The 22,659-nt window shown below is 43.2% G+C and overlaps 1 protein-coding gene across 6 annotated transcripts in view; it reads right to left on the bottom strand.

The window, feature by feature from the left end:
* Nucleotides 1–22,659, bottom strand: part of lama2 (laminin, alpha 2) — a 190,273-nt gene that overhangs the window by 57,494 nt on the left and 110,120 nt on the right. For 4 of the 6 annotated variants that reach the window (XM_076037571.1, XM_076037568.1, XM_076037569.1 and 1 more), the window contains exons 22-34: nt 22,159–22,265; nt 20,216–20,488; nt 18,172–18,352; nt 16,499–16,635; nt 15,276–15,407; nt 14,454–14,558; nt 11,616–11,759; nt 8,207–8,383; nt 7,931–8,116; nt 7,639–7,757; nt 6,955–7,072; nt 4,882–5,034; nt 260–384 (exon numbers count right to left, since the gene is read on the bottom strand). In XM_076037571.1, the coding sequence (XP_075893686.1) occupies nt 260–384; nt 4,882–5,034; nt 6,955–7,072; nt 7,639–7,757; nt 7,931–8,116; nt 8,207–8,383; nt 11,616–11,759; nt 14,454–14,558; nt 15,276–15,407; nt 16,499–16,635; nt 18,172–18,352; nt 20,216–20,488; nt 22,159–22,265 (1,957 nt within the window). The remainder of the gene's footprint in view (nt 1–259; nt 385–4,881; nt 5,035–6,954; nt 7,073–7,638; nt 7,758–7,930; nt 8,117–8,206; nt 8,384–11,615; nt 11,760–14,453; nt 14,559–15,275; nt 15,408–16,498; nt 16,636–18,171; nt 18,353–20,215; nt 20,489–22,158; nt 22,266–22,659) is intronic. The other 2 variants (XM_076037572.1, XM_076037573.1) reach the window with 1 other exon arrangement.

Genomic DNA, 22,659 nt, shown 5'->3' with positions numbered 1-22,659 from the left:
CTTTGAAAGCACAGTCACTCCATAATGGAATATTAATATTTTTTTATACATCAATGAAGTGAAAATGGATCAAGTTATTTTACGATCCCACCTGACATTATCTCAGGGGTTGAAAGACACCAGAACCAAGCATCAGAACGAACGGCCACTCCCACCAGTCGGTGACGTCACAATGACTCCGCCAATCTTTTCACGCAGCCCACTGTCACAGCGCAAAAGGCCATAGCGAGACGCAACGGGACGACGCTGAGAGTTTTACTTGTTGTCAGGGTCGGTGAGGGGACAAGCGCAGGGTTTGCAGTCGTCATGGAAACCTCGCACCACTCCGTAGAAGCCCGGCGCGCAGCGTTCACAGTGGTCGCCCTCCGTGTTGTCCTGACAGCTCTGCACACAAACACGTTAATAATTATCGTCTTAATTTTTCCGATTAACTTTTGCGAATGCAAACTGTTGCTTTCCCCATTCATTCCCCGACCTGACGTGGCCCCCGTTTGCCGAGGTGTTTTAATTTTCCCGTGAGCCTGCAGCTAACAATGATGTGCTTGTGCGCGGGCGCGTGCGTGTGCCATGAGGTCGGTTATATTTGCAGAGTTTCATTGTATTGGCATAATGTAGTTTGCTGTAATACAATTACAGAATTGCTTATCCGGAAAGTGTTTCATCTTTTTCTTTTTGAAAAAAGGGGGGGGAAACTAATTTTCAAATTAAATTAACAGCAGTTATGCCGAGGCTTTTATCTGCACAATGAATTTAAATATTGCTGCAGGCCCATTAAAAAAAAAAAAAAAAACGAGTCCCCCGAACAGCCTGAGCAAAGATTTGTGTCTAAAAATAAGAGAATTGATTCTCTTTATGTTTTTAGGCATATCGTATGTCCTATGATCAAAGCAAATTAATATTCACATCTCTGTCTGAGTGTGCGCTGGTCTCCAGAGGGGGAAAACAGCGAGATGACAAAAAGAGGGTGAGATCTCCATCATGACTGTGGGGAAAACAGATTTATTTTTGTGAGCGAAAAAAAAATACTGCGTTGAAACAATCGAGCTGATCTCCACAAAGACTGGATTTAACTTGAGGGAAAAACACTGCACACTGCTACATTTCAAAAGAAATCTCAGAACTCAACGGTAATAGTCGCTCTATTTGGACGGTTAACCGGGTATCAGCAGCGAAGGCCAGAATCATGATACATTATTCTGATGTGTTTTGTCCAGAATCAAATGATATAGCAACCTTTGTGCATGCCCTGTTTCAAAATGCACATTCTATGCAGTAATTAGGAAACATTAGGACACATGCAGTGTCATAAGGCACTGATACCTAAAGGGAATCTACCAACGATTATGGCAATAGGCAACTTTGCCAACTGTTGAACTATCCTCTTAAGAAAATTCCTATTTTTTGCCTGTAATTATTCATAACATTATGTATTCTTTTTCATTTCCATCTGTATCTAGCCAAGTCAGGTCAGGCATACATTAGCTAGCTAACTAGCTAGCTAGCTAACTAGGTACATCCCTGGTTAGCTAACGTGTATTCTGACATAGGTTAGCATGCACGCAAAATGTTACCAAATCATTACAGACCCAAAAAAGAACTAACGGTAACTGACAGCAGTAGGTTTACACTGTGGTGGCTGATGCAAAATCACAAGCAATGTGACATTCACAGCTGCAAGACAACCAAGCTGTGGCGCACCTTGCGCGAGGCGTTCTCTGTAGTTGTAAAGTGGCCACAAATGACGCAATTCCGTGATGCATTTTTGAACTATCTTTAACGTACATTCGGTTCAGACCAAATCCCATTTGAAATACTGATAATAATTTTTTCCCTATGCTCTACACCAGCTACTACTTACGTTTCATTTTTTGTTATTCTTATTATTTCTCACAACAGTGTGATTTATTGGTACCCTCAGTGCTATCCCACACATTCGGGCTGTCAACTGGAAATACCAAAATACAACTCCAGCGGCTCGTGCATTGCTGATCATCTCTACTGAAGCAGTGGGGAAGTCATTACTCATTTCTTTTCACCTCCCACTGTTTCCCTGCCAGAGCACGCACTCAGGCACACACACAGACACGCACGCGCACACACACACAGACATGCAGTGTAAAAAAAAAAAATCGCAAGAAAGGACTATTTTCTGATAGAAAAAGTGTCTGTCCACACACTAATGGTTGGTTTTTGGGAAAGAATCCCACACCTTTGTGGCGTTGCGCTTTGAGGCCGGCCGCAGCAGCAGCAGCAGCAGCAGCAGCAGCAGCAGCGGGCTGTGCTAGCTCTTGGCTGACAGGTGCGATAGCGCGCGCAAAGGGTTTAATAAGCTGGCCGTCTCAAGCGCGGGCTCCCTCACCCAAAAAGCCCACTCATTAACCTGGCAGTAGTCGGGCCCGCCTGTTGTTGTCAGGAAATCCTTGCGGCCAAGACGGACGATGAAACGTCATAAATCCATCTCAGTTTGAAAGTGTTCAGATTATTTTCAGCCCGTTTTCGTAGCAAGGCTCCATCAACCCACGCTTCTGTTTCCAAAGTTCCTCCTACTGTACAATTTCTTTTTCTTTTTTTGTTCTCATCCCTCGGGCCCCTGTCTTACGCGCTCTCCTTCTCTGCCGTTTGGAAACGAGGACTTCAATCAGGGCAACAGGACGCCGCCCGTCGAAACAGGCAAAGTCTTTTTCCATTAACTTCCTGTGTTCCTCGTTACCGCTAATTACCACAGAAACAAACTCGTTTAGCATTTTCAATTTAGCCCGCTTGGTTAGAAAATGCTAATGACGCCGTTACGGAGAGAGCGAGATGGAAAGGGGCGCGTGGAAAGTGGCTGGGAGGCAAAGAGCGGCAGAAATCAAAAACAAGAGGGAGAGGTGGGAGGGAGGAGAGGCAAGGAGGGAAGGAAGGAGGAGAAAAATGGCAGAGGGAGTGAAACAAATTGGCAAAACTAAAGAAATTAGGTGAGACAGAAAGAAGGGGCTCTGGGAGACGACTGGGCCGAGATCTGAGGGTTTAAGGCGGAGGGGGAAGACAAAGGGGGAATAAATATACATAGCTGGGGATGAGAGGAAGTGGAAATATGGGATGGGTGGTGATAAGACAAAGAAGCAAAAGAGCAAAGTAAAAAAAAAAAAAGGCAACATCAGAGTCAGAGCTGGAGCGAAGGCTGCGTCATGCATAATTAGTCCAGACCACCTTAACCACATCTCTCCTCACTTTGTCTCTCTCTTATGGGTCGATTGGTGTCATAACAGTAAAGGGGAAAAAATAATAAACAAACACGGGTTCATTAGGCAGTTGGTCCGCGTAACGGACACAAGGGCATGAAAAGACAATTACGCACTGACACTATTTATTTGATTCGGTTAGTCTGGATTGTTTTTCTGACAGAGAGATTTGTTGTTGTTGTTTTTTTTTTCATTTGGCAAATTAAAAAAAATAAAGTGGGAGAGAAATGCGGTTGTTTTACAGATGAACCTATTGGCCAGGATAGGAATAGGAAACAGTTTCTGTTGCTTCCGTTTAAAGGTCTGACACTGTATACGTTTCACAGGCGTACATACATTTTTATCCTGGTTAGCCCTCTGTTTGCAGCTTCCTGTAAAATCTGATGTATGGTGTGCCTGACGTCATTTACACAAGGTCTGTGTGGGTAGAAGTATGTATGGGCCCCTGATGGAGGGAAACCTAGGGCCTGCCTGTTGTCATAGGGCGAAGGCAGGGTGACACCCTGGACAAGTCTCCAGTTCATCGCAGGGCCACATAGAAACAAACAACCATTCACACTCACGTGCACACCTACGGACAATTTAGAGTCTTCAATTGACCTCACATGCATGTTTTTGGAGTGTGGGAGGAAGCCGGAGAACCCGGAGAGAACCCACGCAGACACAGGGAGAACGTGCAAACTCCACACAGAAAGGTCCCAGGTCCGGGGGGCCCCGGAATCGAACCCACAACCTTCTTGCTGTGAGGCGGCGGCGGCACTAACCACTGCGCCACCGTGTCGCCCAAGCCAAAAATATTCCACAAAAATAAAAACGCCAGCCCACCTTAAAAAAATTTTACTGAATTGAATTATGTGTCCTGCGGAGTAAATGGCCAACATTTTCACTGTAAATACATACATTCTAAAACCCCTTAAAAAAAAAAAAAAAAAGACAAAAAAGAAAAAGAAATTTCCCACAAGGCTGCGACCCAATCAAAACAGCTGCGAGGCGTGACCCGAACCGCGAGTTGAGAAACGCTGCCTTATCAGATTGGTTTTTATTACTTCAGCCTGGTTGGTAGGTAAAGCATCATATTATAGAGGCTGGAGCTGCAGATCTGGAGATGCTCACATTGGCTTCACGAGCTCCGTCAGGTGGACCGAGTTGCCTGAAGGACACCAGATTTTTTTTCCCTTGCGATAAATTTATTCCTTAGCAATCAAGTCAGATTCCTTCGACATCGACACATCATCAAGAGTTTAACTCGACCACCGCTTCATTCATCGGACTGCCATCTGCGTCCAGTAGATAACTCCTATCTAACCTAAATCTGATGTTGTGGTGTTTTAGGTGTCCAGTACATCTCGAGATCATCAGCGTCCTTATTTGGAGAGTTTATGGCGTCCAGAGGGGAGGAAATGACAAGAAAAGCGACCAACTACGCCTGGGGTTGTTAATTATTGCAGGGCTAATTACACTTGCCTGACATTCCCGGGAAAGACACACACACACACACACACACACACACACACACACACACACACACCTACTGTCTTTCATGCTCCATCCTTGTCTCCAGGAGCTACCTGGCATATGGCTACAAGACGGTCTCCAGAGGCAGGCGCGCGCACACGCACACACACACACACACACACACACACACACACACACCCACCTGGCATATGGACGTGTCGGGGTCACAGGTGGAAGAATGCCCGCTGCATTGGCACTGAACACAGCTGCCCATTCCAGCGGCGGTGGGCGCCCTGGACGCCGGAGCAGATGTCAGGGCGCCGGGACGGAGGCGGTAAAAACCCGCGGCGCACTCCTGATCACACAGGGGGGACACACGGAAGGAGGGTGAGAGACAGAGGGAGACGGACAATTACACACAATTACACTTGTGTTTTCACGCAGACCCAAATAATTTAGACCTAATTGTTTTTTGTTTTTTTTTCTTCTCTGTGAAGCCCCGAACACGTTTGACCAGGTTCACTCTCTCGCGGATCTGTTACGCGCGCACGCGCGCGCACTCACACACGCGCGGCAACTCTCCCCCTGTTCAGTAATAATTAATGAAGTCCATTTAAGGAGCCATCTGTTCCCCACGCTCGCCGCTAAACGCCCGTTTAAAAATACTTTATTAACAACGGCGGCGGCTACAAACACGAGGCCCCATCTGTCAACCGAGCCCCCGACGCCCGGAACGTCTCGAGCCGCGCTACACTTTCACCGTTTGCCTTCCGTTTCAGCACTTTCGGCACGAGAACTTTCCGTCGCTGATACATTTATCTACAACGTTACGTGTTTTTTTGTTTTTTTTTTTTTTTTAAGGCTAACTTCGAAGTCGGCTCCAGGTTAAAGAAGTCAAAAGTTCGCCGGGAACTTGTGTGCTCATCTCGAGATTATACCTAAACGTCACAATAGCGGTAAAAAAAAAAATAAAAATAAAAAAATAAAAAAATAAAAAAATTCTCCTGGGCACGGAGGCTGTGTGAAAGTCGCCGGGAATAAAATAAAAAGAAAGAAAAAAAAAAAAAAAAAAAAAGCGTTTGCCTCAGTGTATCATAAGCCGCCTCGGTAAAAATCCCCCATTACAGCGAAGATTGAGCCACTGCTACAGTTTGTGCTCTTCATGGTTTAAGAGAAGCAGCTGGATGCGGCTAAAAGTCAATTGCTTTGGCAAAAAAAAGAGAGAAAAAAAAATGGCAGCTGAGGGGAAGAGGCGCTCAGTGAGGCCTAATCCCCCCCCCCCAAAAAAAAAAAAAAAAACAGGGAAGGGGGGGGGGGGGAGCAGTGAAAGGCGTTGGAGAGGCTTTAAAACTGAATCTTATTTTTTTGGGGGGGGTGGAGGGGCGGGGACCTGAGCGACGCTGCTGAAAGTCTTTAGCCTGCAAGTGTGGCAGTTCCTTGGCCACACAATTCAAAAGTACTACTTGAATAAAAAATGGTGTAAAAAAAAAAAAAACATTTGAGCAAATAAAACAGATTTTATATCAAAGCTGCTTCTGCTATTTTGCTGCTAAAGAATATCTGAGCTCTCCTGCTTTTACAATCATCTTTTGCAGCAATTTCCCCCCCCCCCCTCCACCACTGTGGCCCTGAAAGAAATTCGATCCGACAAACAACAACAACAAACGTTTTACCCATTCATTTGGTCGTGAAAAGCCTCGCACGGCTGCTCGCTACTTTTGGCCAAATTATTTTCCTGTTTCACTGTGGCACGTGCGAAAGCTCAGTCTCAGAGGAGGAGTTAGCTACCTGCGATAATCAGCCTTTCTTTGTGATAACTTCTGTATATTCCCCAAAAAATGTCATTGTATGATATTGCACCGCTTTGCAAACACAAACAGAATGTGGATCCTGTGAATACAAACTAAGCTGCTTTTTACACATCTCACCTAGAAGTCTCTTCATGGTCAGTCAATGCACACGGAAGTTCGTAAATAAGACAATTTTAGTTTTGCTTTTTAACTATGAGATCCCCTTAAATATCCATTTGAGGCTTTCAGGGGTCTCATGGGACCCTTGTGTATTTCGCACACTGATGGGAGGTACATTTGGACCAACACGGTGCAGCCTGCACTAGACCCGCACTAAACGTATGGCCTCCTGTTGGCTCCGGAGCCAAACGACTCTCTTCAGAACTCGCAGACGGTTGCTAACAGCGGTCGACGCGTCCTCCTTTCAGCCAGACCCAGCACTCCTCCCCCCCCCGCCCGGGTGCGACAGGCGTCTGGAAACCGACCTCACAGGAGAAGCCGGAGTATCCCAGCGGGCAGTCGCACTTCTCTATCTGATGTGCCTTCTCGCTCTCTTTGGTGGGTCGTCCTTCCTCCGCCACTGTCAGGCTGATCTCTGAGATGCTGGAGGAGAGAGCGAGACGGGGAGAGACGGAGCAATCAGTGTCATGTCAGGACGCCTGCAATTCATTCCTTCCGAGTCGGGTGTCAGTCGAAATCACAGGTCAGTGGGGAGCTGCACAAATTTTTTTTTTTCTTTCAAAACTTCAGACAACAGCAAACACCTGCTACTGGTGAAGCTTATTCCTTACGCTTAGTCACATTTGACTTGAGAATGCCCATAAAAAATGTACTGTAACCCTTGTAGCCCTGTACTTTAACACAGTGAACTTCATTTGATCTTTTGCAACTACTGGACACAGGTGTGCAACTCGTTCAGTGTGTCAGTACTTATTGCACAACAAGGTCATTACCCATAAAAATCACAGAACACAGAGAATCTGGTCCATGAATTGACCACTAAATTTTATTTTCATTTACATTGTGAAATATGAATGATGTCATATTACATTTTCCATACGTCTCACCTCAACGTCCAAGACCCCAAGCTCTGTGGGAGTTTTTAGGGAAACACTGTAACGCGTGCACCACGCCACTGTGTTATTTTGGTGTGTAGGTTTTTGCTTTACCGGCTGTGTCGCATCACGTTCCCGTGCGACGCCTTGATGAGGATGTATTCCACATCAAACAAAATATCCATGAAGTCCTCCCGAGTCATGGGGCGGCCATCTGCGTACTTCCACGCGTTCTGCAAAAAAAGCAAAATAGGCACCCTTAAAAAATTTTAAAAAAAGAACATCCTCATTTATTTTCATTCGTCTTTCAACAATCAACCTCGCGGTCGGGTCCATTATTTTTGGAATGCGCGCCCGGCAAAGGAAGCTCTTTCTCAAAAAGCTCAGAAGGCAAATGCTTGACTACCTCCGTCATGTCGATCTCGTGGCGGGTGAGCTGACCGAGCTGGATTCCCGGGATGTGATGTGTCATCAGGATGTTGTGGTTGGGACCCCCTTTGATGATGACCTGGGGCTCGTAGGACGAGGGGCCAGTTTCATCTCTGGCTTCGTAGTACACTGCGTATTTCAGCTGCCCGCCGTACGCCGTGATCTGAGGACGGAAGATGTGAAAAGAAACCAACTTTTTCAGCAACTTTGCGACATTTAAAATGCAACCGGTGGGCGTTGAAGGTTTTCCCACCATGGAGCCTCTGAACTGCTCCGGCAGCCTCCAGTAGTACGGTTCGGAGACGGTGGCGGTGACGAGGTCCGCGTGGGCCAAGATCTCAGGGTGCTGGAAAGTTACTCCTCTCCTGGTTTCCACAGTGTTTGATTTGTCCACCAGGGGGAGCACCGTCTGCTCCGGCCTCAGTGTCAGCTGAAACATCAGACAAGGGAGACAGACGTGTCTATTAACATGTAGTAGGAGTGCGCAAATCACTCCCAGCAATTCATTGCAAGTCACTGAAACCTGAGCAACCTGATACCTAGACCACCCTGCGTTTACATAGTGGAATTAAACTGAAACCCTCTTCTACTGAATATGCAGTTCAAACACAACCAATGAATGTCATTATCTAGTCGTGAAGAATATCCTCTTCTCAGGTATAAAAGAAAAAAGCAATGAAAGGCTGCAATGTTAATTTCAAGTCGCCACATTTCAAAGGGCCAGTGTGTACAATTTAGTAGCATCTAGCGGCAAGAAAACATATTGCAACCAATCTTAATGCTAACTCCTGTTTTCTAACGTCTCTGTTTGTCTCACATCTTTGTTGTATCGGCTATTTTGCCAAGGTAATTAAATACTAAATAGGACCACAAGAACCGTGAGGAGGATCAATGTTCTCAGCTACTTTACATTTATAGTGACACGATATGATACACACAACTTCACACACACACACACACACACACACACACACACACACACACACACACACACACACACACACACACACACACAGACACAGACACAGACATAGCCAAATAAAAGCTGTGTTTGCGCCCCAAAAGAATTGGAGCCTAAGGTGTGTTTTGTCTCTGAAAACCCCAACAAAACCAACTGTGTTGTGTGAGCAGAATATTAGTCATTTCAAATCTGAGGCTCTGAGGCTAACTGCCGTTTTACATAATTGATGACAACCTTCAATTTTGATGTCTTTTAGTAGCACACGCAGCACTTCTCGTGTAGACAAACATCTTCACTCCCTCGGCTTCGGTCAAGTCACACCTCCAGTGAATCAGCAAGTACGTCTCCTGGTTGCCGTTGAGCGGTCGGAGGATCGAGCGTCTTCTTGGTTTTGATGTTTTGGTTGTTTTAATATTCTCAGTATGAATGGTTAATGTTTCTCTAATCTTTGTGTTTACAGCGTCAAGCTAACGTGCCTATTGAGCGCTATTTCAATTCCGTTCACCATCTCACACACTTAATATTCATGCTTCATAAAATTTAGCCCAGTGGTTCTCAACGGGTGCAGTCTCAGGACCAACATTATTTTCCCTTATCATGAAGTCGTGACTCAAATTTATTCCACAAAAATAAAAAGGCTAGGCCACATTCTGTGAAGTCTAGTACGGTAAATAAATTCTTGAAATGATTGTGTCTTGCAAAATAAATATGTCCATTCACTATATATATATATATGTATATATATATATATATACATATATATATATGTATATACATATATATATATATGTATATGTATATACATATATATATATATATATGTATATACATATATATATATATATATATATACATATATATATATATACATATATATACATATATATATATATATATATATATATATATACATGTATATATATATATATATATATATGTATATATATGTATATATATATATATATATATATATATATGTATATATATATATATATATATATATATGTATATATATATATATATATATATGTTTTTTTTTTATTCCCTTAAAAAAAGGGGAACTGCCCACAAAGCCGCAACCCAATCAAAACAGCTCCGCGACCCACTTTTGGGTCCCAACCCTCAAGTTGAGAACCGCAGATATAGAGGTCTAATACCCTCTGTAGCTTGCGACTGGTTCAAATATACAGACAATTAATCTGCTTGAGCTGAGTCCTCTCCATCTTTGAAGTTAGCAGGATTTGCACTGGCTTCTAACAACTGCTGCGTAGGAAGGACCACTGAAACAACATGTTAAGGATGACATGGGGGGGGGGGGGTTAAACAGCACAGAGGCTGAGAAAAAAAAAAAGAAAAGCTTTATCATTCCATAAGGACACACTATGTTTCCATGCGTGCTGTTTTGAACTGTATGTCTGTGAATTTATCATTTTCACACAGAAAGACGACTGCAATGTGGTGCTGCATTTAAAATAGCGAGTTTAAAAGTAGAACGCGGCTGTCTCCCCTGATCAAGGGAGGTGATTCACCTCCTGGTTAAAAATAAGTCTCTCCTGTGCTGTAAAATTCAAGAAAATGATATGTTTTTACAAAGGGATAAAAACACTCTTTCCAAGACGCATAGATGAGAAAAAGATTTGTGCCTTTAGGCAGTCAACTGGATGTCTGAACATCTCACATTATGTTGCCATTCCAGTGCCTGCGAATCACCTGTGCAGATATCAAAAACCAAAAAACTAAAACTTTCATTCTTGAACAATGAAACCTATACTATAGCATCTATGTTCATGTCCTTAGCTGTAAATGAACTCTCTTGTTAAGTAGTAATTGGTTTCAGATTAAAAAAGTAAAATTATATTTATTTATTTTTTAACTGACAACCTCCCCTGCAATACTGAGAGCGCCCACCGGGAGGCTGTGGCCACTAGGCGTTCATATGTGAACCAGTGCAGCTGATGGTTTAACTGGCACATGTTGGAAGTCTTCTCAAGGCTTAGGACCAAAAAATATAATTTCTCTTCTATAAAGTTCTTTTTGAAAACGGCTCTTTGCTTTCATCATATCTTGATACTGACCAGCAGTGGGTGGGTAGTTTTTCCTACACACAGACTTATAAACAATTCTCCCAAAAGAAAAGTTCTGTGTGTGTGTGTGTGTGTGTGTGTGTGTGTGTGTGTGTGTGTGTGCGTCTACCCGACCTAACCACCGTGAAATCCTCTGTAGTGGGAGTTTGTGTATGTTTCCTTGGGTACTCTATGTTAATGTGCATATACTGTGTTGTGTAAGAGTAGGGTGCTCCGATATTGTGTCTGACTGTGTGTATGTGTGCGTGTGTGTGTGTGCGTGAGAGTGTGAGTGTGTGTGTGAATGCGTGTGTCCCACTCCACTCAGTGTAATCTCACGATTCAGTGGTTCAGAGAAAATCTCCCTCTTTCCAATAAACTCTCCATTTTTTTCTCTCCCTGTCCGGCCGTCCTCCTCCTCCTCCTCCTCCATCTCCCCCTCCCCCCGCCTGCCCGACCTCTCCTCCTCATTCTCCTCCTCTGTCAGCAATGCATGAAGTCAATGTTGTTAAAATGCACCCAGTGTCACACTCAGACTTAAAAAAGAAAAAGGAAAAAAAAAGAAGCAGCGCCACCTCATAGGTTGCAGATACTTGGCCGTGTGATGCGACGCGCTGATCAAAAAACGGCCGACTCACCCACATCCTGATGAGTCCCTGCGCTTCCGCGCAAGACTGGGTGAGTCCGTAGCAGTAGCACTTGCTGCAGCCCAGCGGGTTTCGCACCGATAAGCCAAACGTGTTGGCCTTGCAGCGGTCGCAGTGGTGTCCTTCCACGTTTTCCTGGAGCGACGAGTGCAATGAGAGACACACGCACAGTCAGACACAGGAGAACGCCGCACGTTAGAGCAGCGGTGGCGATTCATCAAGCTCTTCGAGATTCAAAGATATGTATTTGTCATGTCATGTTGCATGGCAGTGAAATGCTGGTGGAATAAAAATAATTCAAAAAGTGACAAGTTAAATAGAAGTTTTACAAAAATACAAAAAGTGCCAAGCACAGATAAGGGTGTTTTGAAGTGTTACGCAATACTATACAATATAATATAATATATATTGATATATAGATATATATAGATATAATTACTTGCAAACAATGGAACACAAAGTATGACAGTATACATTATAACAACCACTAGTAATAATATCAGCAGTAATAGTAATAATAAGAACATCAGAAAAAAATATAATGATAATAATAATAATAATAATAATAATAATAATAATAATAATAATAATAATAGTAGTAGCAGTAGAAGTAGTAGTAATAGTAATAATAGTGCAATCATAATAGAGCAACTTGAGGGAAGCACTCCATGGATCTCCAGAAATCGGCACATTTAGCCCTTTGTTTACGCCCTCCTGCAAAACCACTCAGCTTCCTGCTAAATCTGCTAAATCTTTGTTATGGCTCCCACATGTGAGGAAGGTGCCAAGAGCAAAATGACAGGGTGGACTAAACATCGGGTGTCGTCAGTGACCAGTAGCGGTACCAGTTGCCTTTGTGACATCACAAAGGGCTGGCATCAAGACCTATTTTCTGTTTTCCTTATGTAAATATGTATTATTATTATAATATATATATTTGTGATTAGCTAATGAAAAAAAAACACCTATTTCTGTGACCTATTGTTATTATTATGTGTGCATAATTGATGATCTGTTTGAAAAATCTATTTCAATGCTAGCTGCTCCTTAAGAGGTCCTCCAAGAAAGGCAAAAACTGAAGGTTCAGGTTCAACCTGGGCAAGCGAAAGGCATCTCTGCACCCAGTCATCAGTTTAATTATCAAACAGTCATTTCAATTCATTATTCCTCTCAGCATTATTAATGATGAAATGACAAACGTCACAAACTAAATGGCACTTAGCCTCCATCTTAATAGAGGCGAAGCACTTTTTTTTTCCCAGAGCCCATGGATCAGATCAGACGTGTGCTAGTGTGGGTTTGTGACGCGCGCATCATTCAAGTCTCGGAAACTATTAATTAAGACGTAATTGTAAGTAATGGCAGTTTGTCACAGTGACGACAGGTGTGAAATAGACACTTTGCGTGCGCCACTAGATAGGTGTGTGTACTTCAGTCATGCTGGAGGTAGACTGACAGCAGTCTCACGTGACCAAGTGAATCAGGCTCTCGTGTCTTTGGAAAACAAAGCAAACAATGTGGCAACCGTGTTTAAAAAAACGGTTTGTATTCAAGTGTTTATAGGAAAGCGTCTGTTTTGTAATATTGAAGCCGGACATCAAGACCACCAGCTGTGCCCACATCTCAACAAGTCCCTTTTCATATCTGTCTGCTATGATATATTTTTACAATTGGCTTTCAGAGCAGAACAGCGTAATAGCCTCGATTTGTTCATATTATTCACAGCAAATTCTTGTTGATTTGTTCCCAGACGTCACACTCGGGCATGTTCTGTGACATTGAGCAGCAAGACTGAATTAATCGGTAAAATAGAGCCGAGCTTTGAAAGGTTTGAGAAAAATACTGTGTTTTTCCCACCTTTCAATCTGTCACATTTTCCTTTTCGGATTGAAAAGAAAAAAAAATTAAAGCGTTGTTTTAGTGGAGTTTCTCTCAACCCACACGCTGCCTTCTGCGTGTGCATTGTTTCTATCAAGGTCACAATTGGATGTTTCGGCATGTTTCTTGTGGCGACTGTATCTCAGAAGGTGTGAGGGAATGTACTGTGGAGGGGTTGTGGCTACGCAACCTGCTCGAAAAGCCATCGTTGTTATTCGTATTAATACGATGTGTGGCCTTCGCCACAAATCCAAGGACAAAATAATTGTGTTGTTATGTCTTTTTTTGTTTCCAATTTAAAAAGAATCAAATGAATTGTTTGCGTCTGACCTTTTAAAAAAGCCAAACTGCAAATATTTCACTATGAGAATATTAAAATCTAAAAGGTTAAGTGTTTAATATTTGGAAATTTTAATAAAGAAACAGCGACGCTTACTGGTTACATTTTAGATTACAGCGACTTTCACTCTCCCTCCCCCTCCTGAGCTTGCCCGGTGAACTACAGTGGCTTGCGCATCCAAACCTGGATACCTTGTTGAACTTCATCTTCGTTGGTTATTTGATTATTATTATTATTATTTGGTTAGTTATAGCAGAGACTCTAGGAAAACCTATAGGGATTTATTCACATTTGTTGTACTACAATTACACACTAATGTATTTATGGCCCGTACATTAAGCTTTGACGCAAATCAAGCCAAATATTATATACTGGACCTTTAATGGCGTCCCCAAACTTTTTGCCGTTGATAGTTTCGAAAAGCAGTCCTTCAATTAAATGTGTCAAATGTCGTCGACATATATATTCTACAATTATTTCCAACTTTTTTTTTTGTCTCACGGGCCACTTGGAAGACGCGGCTGAGGTTCTGAGCCTCCGAGATCGCACTGCGCCAACGTAAAACCCGAATCAGGCAGTTTGCGTGCGTGAGCGTCCAGCACCGTACGCACCTTGCAGCTGCACTTGCCCGTTCCGTCAGCGCAGGCACACACTTGTCTCTCCAGGTCGCAGGTCTGGCTGTCTGATCCGGCCACGCTGCACTCGCACCGGGTGCACTGTGGGAACAGCAAGCTTCTGTTATCGGCGGGAAAGCAGGCGCACAGGAGCCAGCAGAGTGTGTCCTCGGCTTTATGCTCCACCAGGCCCGGCGTGGTCAAAAAATAAAAATGTCACGTTACCGTCAGTCCACTCTGATGTTGCTGAAGTTCAAGTCAATATTGAGTTCAGGATTTTTTTTTTTTTTTTTTTTTAAAAAAAGGAAAATTTCTGATTACAGTAGCAGGTTGGTTAATGTAATGTTTTTTTTGCTAGTTGGTTTATTTGTTTAACAAACTTTTCATTAAAAACAAATCTCCTACCTTGGGTTTTGAAATAAATAATCAAAATAATACTTTTTAATCACGGCTCAATGAATAGCTTTTTTCAGAAGAGTCTAATCAAAAGGAGCCTGTTGCCTTCAAACTTGAATCAGGCCGAGCTCGAGGGAAGCGCAACGCTCAAAAGCAAACAAGGATCAAATAAATAAGTAAATAAATAAATGAATAAATCTTTTGTCTAGTTATTCTGCTCTTCAGCGTCGAAGAAGAAAAGCAGTGGCTTCGGTGAGAAGTTTCTATTGGGTGATATTGAGATTAAAAAGTCCTGCTGGTTAGTTTCGCAGAATGAAATCAGAGATGGGCTCCAGCGTGACAAAGCAGTCGACGCAGCGGCCGTGAAGCGACTCTGCCCGACGACTGCGTTTCCGCCCGCAGAGTTGTCACGAACAGTTTTACCTGAGGAAAATCTCTGTATCCAATTTGACATTCGTTGCACTTCTCTCCTCTGAAGGAGTCGCGGCAGATGCAGCAACCGGTGTTGCCGTTGCACTGCTGGTTGACGGAGCCGATCACGCTGCAGCCACATTCCTAAACACACACACACACACGCGCACACACACACACACACACACACACAAAAAAAAAAAAAAATCACAACATTTTCTATTCAGATGCTTAAATAACGAGCTCCTGGTGGAAAATCAGGTTTTGTTGTAGGAGAATCTTCTCAATGACAGAAGTGGCTAGTCATCGGGTCAAATTTTACAGCAGCAAGGTCAGCTGTGACTTAACGTGTTGAAAGCAAAGTTTAGGGCAAGTTATCACGGTGAACTGTATTATATAGATTTCATTTTATTCCATTTATTTGAACCACAAATATTACATTTATTTGTGGAGAACACAAGATGTATACAACCTTTCATACAAAGGTTGTATAAAAGTTATTCCTGCCACCCTTTCCCCCTTTTTTCTATTTAATCGATCAAAGCCTGCAGAAGACAAAAACAGAAGAGAAGGAAGCATAACCACCAAAAAGGGACATTTTTATCCCTTACAACCTCCAGTCCATATCCATCCATCTGTATGCATTTGTTTGAACCTACTTAGTGATGAACATGTGCTCATGTCTTTCCTACAGCTGCTCCAGATTAACTACTTTTACTCATATGCAATGTGTTTTGTGTTTGGACATGCATGCATTTTTTTTTTTTTTGTTAGAAATACATTTATTCCCTGAAGATCAAGTTTATTTTCCCTTACCTGAAACAAATTTCAAATCTGAAATCTGAAAATAAACTGCAGAAATTTGGAATGACATTATTTATTTTACTGGAGAAAAATAAACATTTGGCCTTTACAATTAAAAATACTTATCCACATTAGTAGCATTTGTTTATTTTTCTGTATTCACATGTATTCGCATTTTGTGATTTAATGGTCCGCGTGTCCTGCAAATCAACACAAGAGCTCCTTCACGTTTCAACCTTTGCTAAGAGCACTAGCGCGATTACGGTTACTGCTGCCTAGAGGCTCTTTGTCCAGGTCCTTTCAGTGGCTAACGGTCACTCTGAGACAAGTTGGCTTATAAAGATACTTGAAGATTTAAAAGGGGAATTAAAAAGAGGGTGACGAGATTCAAACAAGTTTCCTTTTTTCCAGATTTTCAAAAGAAAGCGTACCTTGCACCCAGTGACGATGTCATGGCCCCAGTGGTTGGGAGCGCAGCGGTCGCACCTTTCGCCGATGGTGTTGGGTGGACAGATGCACTGGCCCGTGTTGGCGTCGCAGTTGTTCCCCACGTGGTTGCAATCGCAAGCTGTAGAAGTTGAAACAAAAGCGTGTTTCAGTTGAACCAAATCTACAGAGAGAAATTGGTCATTCTTTCACAGTCTAGTCTTCTGCACGTTTGTACGATGCACAAAAAGTCTTCCCATAAACATTTTTTTTTTTTTGAAGGATTTTAAAATGTATTTATTTATAGAGAAAATGCTGGACATTTATTTTGGAGAACACAAAATTCAATTCAATAATTTCAATAATTAATTCACTAGACATAATAGAAAGTCGGCTTGTTTTAATTTTTGTGGTCTCGACTTCATTACGAGGAAGAAAATGAGGGCCCAGAGGCCCCGACGATTGAGAACCACTGACACAGAGCATCTTTAATATCACCCGGACTAACACTGGAAGGTTCCATCCATCCATCCATTTTTTAATACCCGCTTCTTCCTGAGCTCAGGGTCGGGGGGCCGGGGGGGGTCTGCTGGAGCCTCTCCCAGTTGTCATTGGGCGAAGGCAGGGTGACACCCTGGACAAGTCTCCAGTTCATCGCAGGGCCACAGAGAGACAAACAACCATTCGCACACACCTACAGACAATTTCCACCTTGCACCATGCACCTTACATGCATGGTGCATTACATGTATGACAGATTTCTGGACTGTGTGAGGAAGCCGGAAAACGGTATTTGGCTAGATGGTATCAAAGATTCGTAAGGAAGTGACGTAGATTCTAACGAAGTCTCGTAGATGTTTTCCAACTCTCGTGGGAAGAGGTGGAGGGTCTGCGTAGCCCAGGCTCCACTGCAAGCGTGAATTAAATAAAATCAATCAATCAACCGTTAGGTTCAGGAACAGGACTCGAGTGATGGTTAGGGTTAGGATTGGGGTCCGAGTCACGGTTAGGATCAGAATTCAAGTTACGGTACCGGTCAAAAATACAGTTTTGGAGGCTAAGGATGTTACATAGGGTAAACTCATTGCCTATCTCTATCAATGTTAGCCACCCTCTTTGACATCAGCTTCATCTTCAACTGGATCTTTCGAGACTTTCTTAGAACCTATGTCACTTCCTTACGAATCTTTGATACCATCGAGCCATGACCCCGGAGAACCCGGAGAGAACCCGGAGAGAACCCATGCAGACACAGGGAGGACGGCAAATGGACTGCACTTATATACTGTAGTGCCCCATTCACTCACACACTCATACACCAACGGGTGGCTGCTGCCATGCAAGGTGCTGCCAGCCCCACTGGGAGCAATTTAGGGATAAGTGCCTTGCTCAAGGACACAGCAACAGACTGGGATGGAGCTTGATTTGAACCACCAATCAATCTCTGTCTATCTATCCATCTATCTGTCTATCTATATACCCACGCCTTCATTGCCAAAAATGTTCTTATTTTGCGAAACAACAACAAAACAATGCAGTAAAAATACATAAAATGAACCTTCACGCTTAGAATTAGGATTTCTATTGGACAAGAAGCTTCTCTGTCCGGTAATTTGGTTTCAGGCCTCAACGCCGACAAACTCCAAACTCCTCTTCTCGCCCCTCTGTCCAAGCTTACGTGTGCAGCCGCCCTCCTGGAAATTGAAGAACCCTCGCGCGCAGCGGTCGCACTTGGGCCCGGCCACGCCGGGCTGGCAGCGGCACTGGCCCGTCTCATCGCAGTCGAAGGACTTGGAGCCAAAGGAGTTGCAGTGACACGGGACGCAGACCCCTCTGGTGGCCAGGCCGTGAGTCAGAGGCTGCAAAAGAGTGAATACAAAGGGCACGGGGAAGAGGGATGTTGTTGTAAATCAGGTTAATCGGGAGAGGGGCGGAGTCGGGGGGGGGGGGGGCGGCACACTGCAGACACACACGAGATTTGTTTCTGAAGGGCGGCGGAGCATAACGAGAGAGCAAAGAACAAAACATCACAACACTCAGGCCTTCAGACCGTCTCCGTCTCTAGGCGTGATTGCCGTTGCAAGAACAAGAAAGTTTAGATTTCGTATTTTGTATCTCTGCTTCCCCCCCCCGAGCGCAAAAAAAGCTGCCGTTTGAAGTTTTCTGACAGCCTGATGATGATGATGCTGCCTCCTGTTGCTACTGAAAAAAACATAAAATGCACCTCATGCTGGTTAATCAGGCTCATCCCAGGCAGACTCAAAACCACTGGGGGAATGCTGGGGAAAAAAATGCACACAAGCAAATTGGTAACTAAGCATCTTTTTTTCACCTCATTTGACTGGCTTGGCTTTCGACACTCTAAACAACAACTCCTTTCTTTGGCAGACAAGGCCTCTTTTTGTGTTGATTCCATGCGTGATTGTATTGAAAGTGCAGTGTGTAAAAATTTTAAGGAAGCCTGGTATTTAAGGATATCAATGCGGCGCTTTCTTAAAAAATGGCGATGTAAGATGGCAGCTAACTAGGAGCTATATATACAGTATATATATATATATATATGTATATATATGTGCATCTATATTGTATATATATGGCCATCTTGGTTGCGCCATTTCCATTGTGGTAAATTACAGTAGAGTTTTTATCCAATCATATTTCAGCTAGCTTGCTGAAGGTTCTATGAAATCTGCCTTAGGCCAGCAGAATCAACATAGCAGACTCCTGTTCGCTGTCAGTGAACGGACCGCTGTCAGTCGTAACAGCCAATCAGATCTTGAGTCTGATGCCAAGGCCAGCTCGCTGGCTTTATGCTGAACCTCACACGTGCTTGTCTTGTGATTGGATGAGCACTGAAAGCCTCAGAGACTGAACTCAACCTGTAGATCCGGCCGCGACGAATCAACGACGACTGAAGGAGAATATTAAGATTTAGTTGCTGACTCATCTGCAATTTATTATGTAAACAATGTGGCGGATTTGGCGCGACAGCTGCGCCAACGTGTTCAATTGCTTAATAATTGAGTAGTTCGACAGTTTGTTTAACTTTGGTCTTGTTGGTGTCTTATACGAAACAGAGACAGTTTAGTAGACAAGTTTGGACAAGACTTTAAGCTCACAGGGTGGTAGTAGTGTTGGTGGACTTATCAAAATTTTGTTGAGGAATCTCTTAATATCGAATTTCATTTGCATGTTGTGACAGTATCAGTGGCCTCAGATACTTAGGTCTTAATTACGATTTAAATGCTACAGAAAACTAAATGTTGCTGGACTAGGTCCCCTATATGAATGTGTTGTGATGTATAAGTGGGACTTTGTCTGGATTCTCAAGCTTTGGTGTCATATTTGAGGGTATTCATTTTAATTGTATCAATTTAGAGTGGGCTAAATACGATGTCACTGATGGCCTAGGTTTGAATTGTACTGCGAGTATTCACTTACATTGATGTATGCTATGGGCAGTATTGTCAAGCTTTTACCAATATAAAAATCATAAAGCTAAATTTTACACACTGAAACTTTAAAACGTATTACAGATTTCTTTATCTCTATATCATGTTTGTTTTTCACAACCTTCCCATAGAATAAACGTAGCACACAGCATCCTCCTCATGCATTTCAAACTTTTTTTTTCTTTTTTTTTCTTTTTTTAAACACACCAGCGTCACCGTAAAATCACCACACCACCGCCAGTCAGCATGCAGCGCACGCGTTTTACCCACAGCCTGGGGTCTGTACGCCCCCCGGGTGCAGCCCCCTGCGCGGGACACGCCCCCCCACCGCTGCTGCTGCACCGACTCGACGGGAACGCGCTCCACGGGCCGCCGCGTCTCCCGCCTCTCGTAGCCCTGCCGGCGCAGGTCGCAGCGCCGGCCGGAGAAGCCGGCGCGGCAGATGCAGCGGCCCTCCACGTCGCAGCGCTGGGAGACGGAGCCCAGGGGGCTGCAGCGGCAGGGCAGGCACTCCTGGCGGTCGCCGTCCCACCAGCAGTTCGGCTGGAGCGGGTGGGGCGCGGCGCAGAGGGGGAGCGAAGGGACACACACACAGCCGTGAGAACACATTTGAAATAAACGGGGGAAAAAACTGAAGGACACTAAAATATATTTCAATAAAGACGCTAAGAAACACAGATTTATTTCAATACCTATTTAGATATGTAAATAATTTGTAAATACTGTATATACATTATTTCTTTTTAATTCACTCTTTGCATACATGCTGCTTTAAAGGTGCAAATTTCCCCAATGTACGACAAATAAAGGCATTCTTATTCCTTTATATTCTCTAAAGGAGGACAGCGATAAAGGGAGGGGCATCTTGTTCACCAACCAACTGTAATCAATGCATGATGCTGGTGTGTGTTGAAAATTACTCGGATGATAAAGGAGAAAACAACCTGGATGGGCCACCTACACACAACGACACAACACAAGCTAATCTTATTTAAACAAATCTAACCTAATCTAGACTAATGTAATCTAATCTAATGATGATCAACATCAACTCAATGCTTTGATACTTTTTCCATTTCTTTGATATTCCAATGGCCGACAAAGACACCTCATCGTTTTACTAATTTACAATTATAGATTGGTTGATTTGTTCATTTTAGGGATGCACCAATCCTATAAGTACCTTTCAGTACTCATTGATACCTAGTGCTTAATAAGGCCATTACACATGAGAAAAGGACTTTTTTTTTAAAATATATTTTTCTGCAGATTTTCTGTTATTTGAACAACATTCCACCACATGTTTTTCTAGAACATGGGAAACTGTCCAAAGCTTCACTGCAGATTCAGCTTCACGCAAATTTAACAAAACTGTACACATATACAACTGATATCAGTGTTGTGGTATCGGCACGTATTTTACGAATACGAGTACTCAACCCTGGTACCGATACCAATACCCCGTATCGGTATCGGTGCATCCCTAGTTTATTTGAGGGCCCCCATTAGTTTTCACCATGTAAAGACTATTCTTCCTGGGGTCCACACAAAAACAGACAAGAGCCTCCAATAACTGCAAATCAAAGTGAGTGGAAATATTTCCCAGAATTCCTAAAATAATAAGTTAACCGCCCTCAAAAGAAAATAGAAAGTCTGATCGCAAACATCCTAAGCAACAATGTTTGCTACTACCACCAGATCTGTATCCACCTGTGAGCAAACAGAGACTATGACATGACTTTACAGCACTACAGTACTACCGCTGTGGATAAATGTCTGGATGGTCAGCTTTTAGGAACTCGGGCAACACGACAACGCTGCCTCGTTAGCTTACCTTGATGTAGCGCGGAGAGATGCAAGAGTTTAAAATGGAACGCTCCGGTTACATGAAAATGCGATCAAAAAGAAAACGTATGCAATCCATCGTAAACAGTGTAAATGACATCAAGCAGAGAGCACGTTGCTACGCAGGACTAACAGATGGACTTGTGTAATGTGTTAAACTCTGAATAGAGTATCTACACATGGAACACATGAACTCGTTTGAAAGCCCAGCAAGTATCTGACGCACATATGAAACCACAACAGGAAATAGGTACAGCGTAAAAGAAAAACATGTCAGACACATACATTAATAGACAACATAAGTCCTGCGAATAATGATACTTTTTTTTTTTTTTTTTTTAATCAGAAGTTTTTTTTCCAGTGCTTACCACGCATTCATCACACTGTCGTCCAAGGACGTTCTTCCTGCATGGGCACTGTCCCGTCTCCCTGTTGCAGACTTCCGACACAGAGCCGTTAGTGTGGCACTGACAGGCTGCCAGGGGGGAGAGGAGACAGTCGAGGGAAAAAAACAACAACATATGATTAGATGGGTTTTATTTATCAAGACAGATGACTACCTGGACCCATTTAAGAACAAATATTGCTTTAATCACGCATCTTGGTTGCAGATTGTCGAATAGGAGCTCACAACACGCTCAAGGCTCTTAAAATATCCTGCCCGAACGGCCTTATGGAAGAAAATTCCTTTTTCCCTGATTAAATGCAAGTTCATGCCATGAGAAAAATAGCCACAGCAAGTTTTTACAAAATATGTTCAGATGATTTGTAACATTTCATTTCAACACATGGTAACACATGGTACATTGTAAAGAAGCTTAGATCCCAAATCTGTTTGGGTGGGGAATGAATGTCATAATGAACATGTG

This window comes from Nelusetta ayraudi, unplaced genomic scaffold (genome assembly GCF_046127955.1).
Source record: "Nelusetta ayraudi isolate G7.1 ecotype Tasmania unplaced genomic scaffold, CSIRO-AGI_Nayr_v1 ptg000052l, whole genome shotgun sequence".
NCBI classification, from domain to species: domain Eukaryota; kingdom Metazoa; phylum Chordata; class Actinopteri; order Tetraodontiformes; family Monacanthidae; genus Nelusetta; species Nelusetta ayraudi.
Note: the sequence above shows the minus strand (reverse complement) of the source record. Positions and strands in the feature narration are given on the sequence as shown.